The sequence below is a fragment of the Leptodactylus fuscus genome, chromosome 8 (genome assembly GCF_031893055.1).
Source record: "Leptodactylus fuscus isolate aLepFus1 chromosome 8, aLepFus1.hap2, whole genome shotgun sequence".
In the NCBI taxonomy this organism is placed as follows: Eukaryota; Metazoa; Chordata; class Amphibia; order Anura; family Leptodactylidae; genus Leptodactylus; species Leptodactylus fuscus.
In genome coordinates, this window is record NC_134272.1 from 18,783,210 (window position 1) to 18,796,349 (window position 13,140).

The 13,140-nt window shown below is 42.7% G+C and overlaps 1 protein-coding gene across 1 annotated transcript; it reads right to left on the reverse strand.

The window, feature by feature from the left end:
- Positions 1-685: 685 nt before the first annotated feature.
- LOC142217152 (natural cytotoxicity triggering receptor 3 ligand 1-like) lies at positions 686-11,793 on the reverse strand (the record flags this gene model as incomplete). Its single annotated transcript, XM_075285344.1, has 6 exons — positions 11,695-11,793; positions 9,835-10,155; positions 4,692-4,991; positions 3,483-3,602; positions 3,033-3,389; positions 686-954 (listed from the first exon to the last, which is right to left on the reverse strand). Coding segments are annotated over exons 1-6 (1,443 nt in total), but the record flags the coding sequence as incomplete, so codon positions are not given.
- Positions 11,794-13,140: the final 1,347 nt, after the last annotated feature.

Sequence of the window (13,140 nt, forward strand, 5' to 3'; positions counted from 1 at the left end):
ATGTTAGGTGGTAATGTGTCACAATTGCTTTTAAATTTTTTGTCAAGCATATTTCTAAAGAATTGTTGGTGAGTTTTTAAAACATTTTCCATATTATTACTTAAATTCATAAAAAAAAAGTCCCAAAAGTCCTGGAATTCTGACTTTGCCTACTAAGCCAAATAATATCCTAAGACTTCCTGTTTTCATTTGCATCAGTGACTTCATTTACAGCTACCATCTATATGTAGAGAATCCACCAGTCTAAATAGATTATTTCACATCTTATCTACCTCCCCTCCTCCACAATGACCTCTGCAGAGGTAATAGGTAGTGCCTAAAAACCTCTACCACACAAGTCAATAGTGTCTACTGTAGACCATTGTGTCTATGGTTCATGGTCCATCTTCAGCAGTCAGGAAGTCACAAACTATTGTAGGCTTATTGGCAGGAGTTGGAATTGTAATTTTCTTTAAGATTTCTTTAAAATAATAACATGGAAAAGTAAAAACATGATCATCAAAAATTCTTAAAACATATATTTTATATAAAAAAAAAACATGATTTAAACAATGATGAGGGAAAAACGGCCCTCCCAAAACTAGCAAGCACCAGGCAATCAAAACAACACAGTAACCCCACACACAGACATGAGATCAGTGTTACCTCTGATACTCAGTGCTCTTGTCTCTGGTATCTCCATAGTCTCGTGTTTCCACACTACAGTGACTTTCATCTCTGGATCATTGAATGAATGGACATCAATCTGCACAGCACTGGTGACATCATATGTGACTTTATTGTCCTGTGTTGTGGTTGTTTTCTCATCTGATAATCCATATTTACCAGACTTGTTTTCCCAGTGCCAGGAGATGTTTATATCTTTAGGGTAAAACTTCTGTAGATTCAGAGAGAACTGAACATGAGATGAATCTGCCATAGTGATCTCTATGGGGGCCAACATCTGGGGTTTAGCTGGAAGAGAAGACAAAGAAGTTTGGTCCTGTGTGCAGACTACAGTGCGGGGCCACTGGGGGGATATTATTACTTGTCAGGGGGCCATTGGGAGCATTGTTTGATATTGGGGAGCATTACTATATGTCTGAGGACCACTAGGGAGTATGTACTGTGTGTTGGGCCACTGGGGATTTTGGTGATGGTAAAAGGTAAATTTTCGTATGTGTTGGGTGGAAAGTATAGGATGTTGTTGCTTTGAGGATGCATTCACATGGTGCAGTTGTGAAAATGTTGGGAAACACTGTTGTAAATCATAGATGGATGTTTAACCTCTCAGGTTCACGTCTGCAGCATCAGACAAGAAAAATCCTACACATGCAACTTTTTCACCGGGTGCTTCCAATTAAAAATTATGGTCATCCAATGGAGCCCATAATAGTCAATGGGAACCACCATGCTCTGCATATGGGCAAATATAAAAATATATTGGGACACCAAACTGTTCAACATTATCTTACACTTTCATTATTAAAATGTGCTGTATACCCTGCTGCAGTCCTTTCCATATTCAGCAGCCCTTACATACTTACCTGCTCCACAACATGCGCACCCTGTATAGCAGCCTCAGCTCTCAGTATATCCCAAACACTGTCAGCAACAATCTCAACTCCACTGTTCCTCACTACCTTATTCAGTAGCATCCATCTGTACATTCATCTGCTCAGAGCATCTCTGCATCTCCAACAGGTTTTCTTAACTCTTCGTGACTCACAGCTCACCTGTATACGCCATGTTTGCGCTAATTTCATATGGGCTTAATTTTTACAGTGTTCACTGTGTGGAAAAAATGACGTTACCTGTATTCTGCAAGTCAGTACGAACACGGTGATACCAAATTTATATTGTATTTGTAATGTTTTGATACCTTTAAAAAAAAAATCAAAACTTTGCAAAATACAAAAAGAATGTAGTGTCGCCATATTGTGACACCTGTAACTTTTTCATATTTACATGTATGGAGCTGGGTGCAGCGTCTTTTAATGCAGGACAAGATGACATTTTTACCGATACCATTTGGGGAAAGATCTGATGGTTGGATCACTTTTTATTCATTTTTTTTATTGGAGGAAAAGTGATGAAAGAAACGCTATTTGGCTTTTTTTTTAATTTTTTTCACCGCTACACCGTTCACTGTATGAGATTAATATTTTTATAGTTTGGACATTTTGCAGCGTGGTGATACCTAATGTTTGTGTTTACTTTTGTTTTACATGTGATCCAGGGAAAGAGGGGGGGATTTGAGCTTTTATGTTTTTTTATACTTTTAAAAACTTTTTTTTTTCCTTTTATGATTAGTCCCCCTAGGGATCTTGGAACCTAGGGGGTCTGATCGCTCATACTATTCACTGCAATACAGTAGTATTGCAGTGAATAGCAAAACGACTGCCTCTCTGCCTCTGGCAGCATGTAATAGATCTAACTCGATGACAAGCCTGGAAGCCTTCAATAGACTCCCGACTGTCATGGCAACTGATCACCACCCTCCGATGACGTTCAGGAGGGCGGCAATTTGTGAAAAACGGTGGCACCTGAGCAGTTTAGACTCTGCAGTCCCGTTTTACCGCAAAGTCTAAAGGGTTAACAGCCAGGATCGGTGCATGCACCGACCACTGCTATTAGCGGCAGGTCTTGGCTGTATTATACAGCCAGCATCTACTCTGCATGGAGAGAGCTCAGCTCCTGAGCTCTCTCCATACATCCCCATGTGACGCAGGATATACTATTAGGTCCAAGGTCGCTAAGGGGTTAAAGAGAAATAGCACCCTCAAAACAACTCAACACAACATTACTTACAGTTGTCAGGGTACACGTTATACTTTTGCATTTCAGCTTATCTTTTATGGTTTGTTTGGTTTGGTTGTTTCCCCCATTGTATTATATGTAATTACTTTTGCTTCTTACAGTTATTGTATCTTCCCTTCTTGTTTTGTATGGTCTCCTCTAGCACCTGCCCTTTTATAGTGAGAGGATTGTAACAAATACCGGAGTAACCATGATAATATTCTACAATATGTTCTATAAACTCAATATCTCACCATAAATAGTCTTACAGTAGAACATCTTCTCATCTTTGTATTTATTGAAGACTCCTCTACAGATGAAGGTGACATCTCTATGTCTTTCCATATGTGGTATGAAGCTCAGTGATGTTAAGTACTGACATCCCTCTCGTTGTGATTTGATCACATAGGATGTATCCAGTAAACCCTCTTCTTCTTCATGTCCTCTCATCTGAGACGTCTGGATCTCCCGGTCTTCTCCATCTCTTCTTATCAGCCAAGTCACACACAAGTCCTTGGGGCAGTAGTCCATTGTACAGTACAATATGGCTTCCTCTCCATCTATCAGCTTAGGAGGACCCTCAATGTCTCTTACTAGGAATGCCCCATGAACTGTCAGAACAGGCGAAGATGATAAAACACTTCCATCTGTTTTATATGGCCTCATGGACACATCAGAAGATAATCCTAATCTCACTTCATTACCTTTCCTCCTCAGTTTCCACCACAGAATCACTGCTATGATAACTATCAGGCTAAGTCCAAGGACAGAACAGACAGCGATGATCCCGGCCGAGCTTCTGTCTGTAGGGTTGTCAGAAGATACTGAAGAATAGAAAGCAGAGACATAATCACTATGAAAAGAGTATTGCAATTATACAGTATTATTACATCATGGAGAAGCCATGCCATAATAGTAGATGATAATGATTGCGTGGACACAGGAGCCTTACCATTTGATCTCAACAGGAACCGATCTATGACAGCCAGCTGGACTTCCATTGAAACAGCAGGGACCAGAAATAACTCAGAGCCCGGCCATTTAACCCCTTAGATGCAAAACGCAACCGTATAGCATGATATCTTAGTTGCCAGACTGACGCTGGGTTCACACCAGCGACCGTGTCCGGCTGTGAGCGCCGGTTAGCATTTTGAGCTTGCTGCGGCGAAACCGTTTTTTTTAAAAAAAAGGGACACAAAGTCCTGCATGTCCGACTTTGTGTCCGGTTAAAAGAACCGTTATTGTGTCCGTTACTGTACTTTCACAATTCTTACTTCTCCATAATTATTTGCCAACACTTGTTGTGTTCCATTCAGGTTTTAATACATTTTTGTGCTGTGATTATTCTAAAATCAGTGCAAAAATATGTTTTATCAAAACTGTTGCTTTTTTAATGATTTCTCTTCTAACAATTCAGCAAATGCAACAAAATCTAAATATCTTAATACACTTTTAGAGGGGACAAACAGCCGCAATAGTGCACCTATAGTATGTGACCTGGGCACCAGGGGTGAACCTGCCCTTTTCGCCGCCCAAGGCGGCCGACAGAAAGCCGCCCCCCCCCCCTGGGAGGGGGTGTGGCGGAGCGGAGGGGGCGGGTCGAAGCGAAGAGGGTGGGGCGAAGCGGCGTTCGCAGACAGAGAGAGGACCTGCTCTCTGCCTGAGCATGAGGGGAGGCTGCTGGAGCAGCACTGCTCCAGCGGCCTCCCCAATCCACCGCTCGGTGCTAAGCCAGTCCAGGACAGCTTGTCCTGGACTGGCTTAGGTAAGCAAAAATACCGCCCTCCCTGGGGCCCTGACATAGCGCTGCCTGAAGCGGTCGCTTCAGGTCGCCTCATGGGAGGTGCAGCGCTGCTGGGCACCTGTTGGTAACCAGCGGAGGAAGCAGCATAAATAGATATTACAAGGCTTACCTTTGTACACCAGATGAAAATTCTTCTGAAAAGGCTTCTGTAGAAATTCATGTTGGACTCTACATGAGAAGATCCGTTTTTTGTCCTCCTCAGTGGGTATTATGGTCACGCTGCTGTTCACATTATAGGTTCTGTCTGGGTTTCTCCATTGATTCTCCAATGGAATTTCTTTCAGTCTTTCTTCATCCCTGAACCATTTCACATCAATGTCCACAGGGTAGAATCCAGTGATGGAGCAGCGAAGGAGACTCGTCGTATTCATTACAACTGTCTTATCTGTGATGGTCACCTGTGGAGGAGCTATAAGCTTATATATAAAACACCATTCATAAAGATGATAATAATGTAATAAAAAAATGTAATAAAAAGATTCTACTTTGTTAAGCTGTGCAATTTTATCTGTACACGTGTATACTAATAGTGAATATATGGGAGAAGAGTACTAGAGTCTTTGTGATTTTTTTCTTCACATTAGGGCAAGTTAACACAAGGAATAAATGCTGCTGATTTTCCACTGTGGAATCTCGGTTGGGAAATCTGCAGCAAAGTGGATGGGATTTAGTAGCCCAGATTTACTAAATATAGAAAAGCAGACTGATACTACAGTCATGGCCAAAAGTTTTGAGAATGATACAAATATTAATTTTTACAAAGTCTACTGCTTCAATTTTTCTAATGGCAATTTGCATATACCGTATTTTCCGGACTATAAGCCGCACATAAAAACCTACGATTTCCTCAGAAATCGTAAGTGCGGCTTATAGTCCGGTGCGGCTTATATATGGATGGAAGCGGCGGCAAAGACTGCGTGCCTCTTCCATACATACATAAAAGGCACCGTAAGGGTGCATTCACACTACCGAACGCCGGCGTGTATCACAGCCGTACACGCCGGCGTTACAGCAGGGCTGCCGGACACTTCCTATTCATTTCTATGGGAGCCGGCATGCGAGCGCTCCCTATAGAAATGAATGGAAAAAAGCAGTCCATTCATTTCTATGGGGAGCGCTCGCATGCCTGCTCCCATAGAAATGAATAGGAAGTGTCCGGCAGCCCTGCTGTGACACCGCCGTCCTGAAAGAGAACGTGAAACTTACCCAACGGTGCAGGGCGGGCATTCAGGCCTCCTCTGCCTCCGATGTTCCGTCCTTCTCCTCCGGCGCTCGCTGATAATGGCCGGGGCGCATGCGCATAATGCTTCTACTGCGCATGTGCCCTGGCCATTATCAGCTTGCGAGCGCCGGAGGAGGACGGAACATCGGAGGAAGAGGAGGCCTGAATGCCCGCCCACCCTGCACCGCTCGGTAAGTTTCACGTTCTCTTTCAGGACGGCGGTGTCACAGCAGGGCTGCCGGACACTTCCTATTCATTTCTATGGGAGCAGGCATGCGAGCGCTCCCCATAGAAATGAATGGACTGCTTTTTTCCATTCATTTCTATAGGGAGCGCTCGCATGCCGGCTCCCATAGAAATGAATAGGAAGTGTCCGGCAGCCCTGCTGTAACGGGGGGGGGGGGTGTAGTAGTTTAACCTAACGTTTACGGTTGGGCTCTATCAGCATGATTTTGCTGATAGAGCCCCTCCTCGCCTGCCGAGCGCTTCCAATAGAAGCGGCTGGCACGCGGGGGGTTAAGCGGCCGCTGGCAAAGTCTGCCTGCCGCTGCTTTCAATAAGATATAATGCGCACCGGACTGCGGCTTATAGTCCGGTGCGCCTTATATATGAACCGAGACGGACTATAAGGCGCTCATGGGCAATGCGGCTTATAGTCCAGTGCGCCTTATAGTCCGTAAAATACGGTACTCCAGAATGTTATAAAGAGTGATCAGCTTAACAGCAATTACTTGCAAAGTCAATATTTGCCTAAGAAATGAACTTTATCCCCCCAAAACACATTTCAACATCATTGCAGCCCTGCCTTAAAAGGACCAGCTAACATTGTTTCAGTGATTGCTCCATTAACACAGGTGTGGGTGTTGATGAGGACAGGGCTGGAGATCAATCTGTCATGATTAAGTAAGAATGATCACTGGACACTTTAAAAGGAGGCTGGTGCTTGGCATCATTGTTTCTCTTCTGTTAACCATGGTTATCTCTAAAGAAACACGTGCAGTCATCATTGCACTGCACAAAAATGGCCTAACAGGGAAGAGTATCGCAGCTAGAAAGATTGCACCTCAGTCAACAATCTATCGCATCATCAAGAACTTCAAGGAGAGAGGTTCCATTGTTGGCAAAAAGGCTTCAGGGCACCCAAGAAAGACCAGCAAGTGCCAGGACCTTCTCTTAAAAGTGTTTCAGCTGCAGGATCGTGTTACCAGCAGTGCAGAGCTTGCTCAGGAATGGCAGCAGGCAGGTGTGAATGCATCTGCACGCACTATGAGGCGGAGACTCTTGGAGCAAGGCCTGGTCTCAAGGAGGGCAGCAAAGAAGCCACTTCTCTCCAGAAAAAACATCAGGGACAGACTGATATTCTGCAAAAGGTACAGGGAGTGGACTGCTGAGGACTGGAGTAAAGTCATTTTCTCTGATGAATCCCCTTTTCGATTGTTTGGGACATCTGGAAAACAGCTTATTCGGAGAAGACAAGGTAAGCGCTACCACCAGTCTTGTCTCATGCCAACTGTAAAGCATCCTGAAACCATTCATGTGTGGGGTTGCTTCTCAGCCAAGGGAATCGGCTCTCTCACAGTCTTGCCTAAAAACACAGCCATGAATAAAGAATGCTACCAGAATGTCCTCCAAGATCAACTTCTCCCAACCGTCCAAGAGCAGTTTGGTGATCAACAATGCCTTTTCCAGCATGATGGAGCACCTTGCCATAAAGCTAAGATGATAACTAAATGGCTCAGGGAACAAAACATAGAGATTCTGGGTCCATGGCCTGGAAACTCCCCAGATCTTAATCCCATTGAGAACTTGTGGTCAATCATCAAGAGACGGGTGGACAAACAAAAACCTACAAATTATGACAAAATGCAAGCATTGATTGTGCAAGAATGGACTGCTATCAGTCAGGATTTGGGCCAGAAGTTGATTGAGAGCATGCCAGGGAGAATTGTAGAGGTCCTGAAGAAGAAGGGTCAACACTGCAAATATTGACTTGCTGCATTAACTCATTCTAACTGTCAATATAAGCTTTGGTTACTCATAATATGATTGCAATTATATTTCTGTATGTGATAAAAACATCTGACAAACAAACATAAAAACCAGAGGGAGCAGATCATGTGAAAATATAAGATTTGTGTCATTCTCAAAACTTTTGGCCATGACTGTACACCAGATTTATCACAGTGACTGATGCTGGATCATAAATCTGGGGCTTCATTGCACTAACTAGTCTTGGTTTATACCACCTATTAGTTGGCTTACTTTGAGCCAAAAATTTTATGCCATGATGTTGGTGCATTTTTTCACATTTAAGCCATACTACCTTTTCCTGCAAAACCATACCCACTTGTCGAACAAGTAGGAAAATTTTAGCTAAAAGAAAATGTGCCAAATTGTGCTCTAGATGCACCGAGATGTGCTGCGGTCTAGTCAGAGGGACCATAACACTTATACTTTTGCAGCTTTGGAGATACAAGAACCTCTGAGAGTGACTTAAAGGGGTTTCCCATATTCATAACCATATTTAATTTTGTAAACATTTAAAAGTTAAACATTTTTGCAAATACAAATAATTTAATTTTTTCATCATTTTAAATATTTTCTCTAACCATCTTAGTGATGACAGTTTGTTGTCTTGATCAGTTACCAATGGATAGCAGCAGGAATACAGGACCTTTCTATGGCTGGCACTTGTCAGAAACCCGACCATGATGTCCTCATTGTTATACCTTCTCATGCATGTAGTGTTCCTTCTGGATAATGTGTCCATCATGAATTCTAATCGGGAATTTCACAATTTATGCTAGGTTCACATTAACGTTTAGGCTCTCTTTCCTTGGGTCTGCCTAGGGGACCCAAAAAACAGAAACCCTATCTGCTTAAAAAGCGTTTAGCTGCAGAAATCCGCAGACCCGATAGACTCCATTATACTCTGCCGGGTTTCCACTGAAATCGGAGGAGAGAAAAGCTCTCATTGCTGGACTTTATCTCTCCGCCTATTTTAAAGGGGTTGTCCCATCTCAAGGATCCTATTTATACTGGTAGATTATGTAAATTGAAGACTTTTCCTAAATATATTGCTTTAGAAATTCTGCTTTGTTTGCCTGCTATGGGACCTTATTCCTACCATTGTTTACACAGCGTTGCTATAACCTATAGGACAAGTGACTTCACTCACTGCTCTTGCTGGCAGAACAATCGTTCAGCTAATTGCACTTTGCAAGCCTGGTCTATTAGCTCTCTATGTAAAGACACAGATAACACGGAGTCCATTCTGTACAAGCATCTGCATATCATCTGATCTGTGTGTTTTGGGTTCCATTCAGCAAGAGGGAGGAGGGGGGTGAGAAATACCGGAAGTCAGAAGAACAGACTGCAGGAAAAGTTGCTGAAACACCAAGATGCTGAAAACCCCTTTAAGCAGAATGGGGGGGGGGGGTGGAGTCCCCGAACTTTAGTGTGAACCTAGCGCAAGTGCTCTATTCTGTTTATTACCTTCATTAACTTTAAAGGGAGTCTGTCAGTTTCAAATGTCTGCCAATCCTGTAACTGGGCCATGTAGGGGTCTGTAATAGGAGGAGAAACAAACCTTTGTGGCCACAAACAGGTGAAGCAATGCAGAGATACTCATATTTGTATGGATATACAACTAAGGCTGACAGTGCACTGGGGTTGGGGCCTGATTTACCAGATTTACTTACGTACAGAAAACTATGCTGTAGATAAAACCAGAAAATGTCACTCATGGATAAAGAGATAACCAGAGCATTTGCAACAGTTTGTAGGCCAAATCTAGCAAGTCAGTCAACGCCCTGATGCAATAAGGGTATGTTTACACGGCAGAATTTGCTGTGAATTTGGAGGTGGAAAAATAATTAGTGTCCTGTTCCATCTTGCGGTGGAGGCCGCGGCTCGGGACTCCCTGCTGAAAGGGCCATGTATATATACAGTAACCTCATTTTAGTCATTTGTGTAATCACTAGTGGCTGTCGCTGCTCATGTATGCAGATGAAAAAATAAATTGACCTACTTCCAATATCCAACCGGATCTCTTTCTCCTTCCTCTCGGATCTGTAGTTAATTGAACACTTGTACATTCCACCATCTTGAATTTGTACATTAGAGATACTCAGATTAGCAATCCCGACTCTTAAAGCTTCTGTGCTGAGGGAATATCTAGATGTCGTCCTCAAAGTTTTATTATAGTTTAGGATTTCCTTATCTTGAAAGTGCCAAAATATTGTGAGGTGAGTGAGATCTACATTGTCCAATATGAACATGCAAGGAACCAGAGTGTCAGATCCCAGTCTGGCTGCATGTACAGACGGTCCAGTCAGCTCTAGTGGAGACACTGTGAATAATAACATGTATAACATCATTATTAGAGATGAGTGAGTACTATTCGAAGCTCCCAGTTCGAATAGCACGCACCTATTGGAATGAATGGAGGCAGTCGGCACGCAGGGGGTTAAGCAGCTGGCCAAGTCTGCATGCCGACCACTTCCATTCATTCTTATGGGTGCATGCTATTCGAAACGGCCGTTTTGAATAGTACTCGCTCATCTCTAATGATTATATATATTGTGTAGCACTGGCTTGACTAGAACCAGGGGCAACATCTACACAGACATTTATACAGTATGTTCCTGCAGACTACATGGGTTCCTTCTGGGATATCCATTTTTTTCCCTATGAAGCATAGAAATGGCCCACCAGGGCTCCGGAGAATCCTTATGTTGGCCCACCTCACTTATTTCAGATGGGGCCTAGTCCACACTGACTGGAGTAAGAGCTTCAGAGGAGGAATAAAATATTTCCCCTGCGCAGGACAAAGCTGCCCCTTCCAGCCTTAGGTTCCCTGTAGACTACTGAATTGCTCTGTGTTATGGCTGCCAGCCTTTCAACTTTTCCAGTTATTCGAACTGAAATTTTTTGGAAAATTTGCAAAGAAAATTGTATGGGACATTATATTGTGTGAAGGAACCGCTATGTGACATTATAGTGTATGGGGGGGGGGCACTATGAGATATTATACTTTACACAGGACTGCTTTACATGGAGGGGCTACTTGTACTTGTATTGACTCCACCTAGTTGCTTTGAGCTTGCCTATAAAATTGGGCATCTATTAGGCTAGATTCACATCTGTGTTGGGAGTCTCTGCCGTGAGAAACCACTGAAAATCAGAGAGAACTTGCACAGAGGACTTTTCTCTCCACTGGTTTCAATATAAATACATTGTAGTAAATGGGGTCTGGGGGTAACAGCTTTTAGGGTCCCCCACCGAAAAACAGAGAACCAGCGCATATGTGAACCTAGCCTTATATATGTGTATATTATTGCCGTTCAGAGGTCTTATGTACAAGATAGTTGAATAAATCTATTCTAAATATAAACATACAGACTGCACAATGCATTATTCTACTATATGTGTTGCAAGAAGTCAGCCATGACCCTGTCTTGTGATCCCAGTCATGTGCTGTGAGATAACTGGCAGCACAAGGAGTCTCCTTCTCTGCAGTAGGAAACCTAAAGTATAAGGAGTGTACACCAAATATTCCACCCTAACTAGCAGCTAAACACAGATTGCTTCAGTTTACTGGGAGATACACACGGGGTTTGAGCTGCAGGATCCCTAAATAAATAACACAATCTATGGAGCTAAGGACTGTTGATCCCTACATGATTATACAGGACAGACATTCAGTGACGGTGTTGTAGGAAAGTTCATTACATGTGGTAGCTGAAGCTGCCTGACCCCTTGTACAAACCTCTTATAAACAATTGTCAGATAATGCGCCACCTCCCACCAACTAACCAAACAGCTGCTAGACATTCTCCTACTCCATAATACCGCTGTCTTCATCTTATACAGTAGAATCAATACTGACCTGAGTGATACAGAGCCCACAGGAAGCAGAGGAAGGTCATTATACAGTCTATTGTATCTGTCCGAAAGTTCAGCATTATATCCTCCTCACGTTACAGAATAAGCTCTTCTAGTTCTCAGACACCAGTTCTCCTTTCCAAATATCCATGTAATGCAGTTCCGCTTTCAGTTCATTAAGTCTATTTGAGTGCAGAGGATAAGGAACAGGCGTAACCCTTTCCTCTCTTATGTCAATAAAAAAGCTATACTTTGCAGATGTTCTATATCCTTTAATCTGCAGAGTACAGAAAGGATTTGACTGCAGGTTTGTGGCTCTCAAAACAGCCCCTTCACATGGAGGATACGCTGGCTGATTCTGAACGTGTAAACGGCCGAGTGCAGACCATAATTCTTCTTTTGTACACATTAGTCAATGGGTATCCATAAAAAAAAAATACAAAAAACTCTGTACATTTGTGTCTGTTTTGGACAGATTTTTCTTTCCTGCTTCAGTCTGAGCATGTGCAGAGAAGAATAAATAGTGAAAAAGGATTGCAAAACAGACACAGATTATTATCCATTGGTAATGTGATTGCTTCTGCCTGCCATAGACTTGAAGGTTTTGTTTTTTTTAAAACGGATTTGTTGCTGTTCATCGTGTATCATGTCTTGGATGGAACAAAAGTCCTGGAAGTCTGACTTTTGTCTGTCCAAAAGAAAGGATACACGGTGAAAATGCTTCAGACACGCAGCGGAGGACAGTTTTATAAACTCATGGAAATCAACAACCCGTTCTAATCAATTTTTCCAATCTTTAGAGACAAATCACAGAAACGGATTATATGCGGAGGCACCAACACTGATGTGACCCCAGTCTCAGTATATACAGATGGATACAGGCTACAAATAAATAAAGTGTAAGACTTCATGAATATCTGTGTCAGAGTCTCCGTAAAAAGACTCCGTCGCAGATTCTGCTCAAAACCTACAATATAAAATGCCCAAGATATCCCCATTTGAAGTGACCCTTTTACTGCAGCATATGGATGGGATTTGTTTAAATCTGATCCATTTTCAGCAGGTAACCCACAGCGATTCCAGTCAGTGTGTCCCCGCCCAATGTGGGTCAGGAGTGTATTGACTGTACTGGGAGGACTGGGGCAGTCACTATTTGAGGAATTGAGATGAAAATGGATCATATTTTATACTGTCACATCGTAAGAAGACAAATCACACAAGATATGTAGATCACTGATCATGTAGCAAAACAAGCGTGATTATATAAGAAACAGTATGTAAGATATGTAGAGAGACTAGACATGTCTAGTTGATGTTCTTCCATGTGTGATTCTCCACTCCAAGGACAAATTACATTTTCTTTTTCACAGCGGTGAGGACCTTTCCAGTGCTGACAGTCAGTGTGACAGTGATAATGGTGTGAGACTGTTTGGGGTCTTACTGAAGTTCC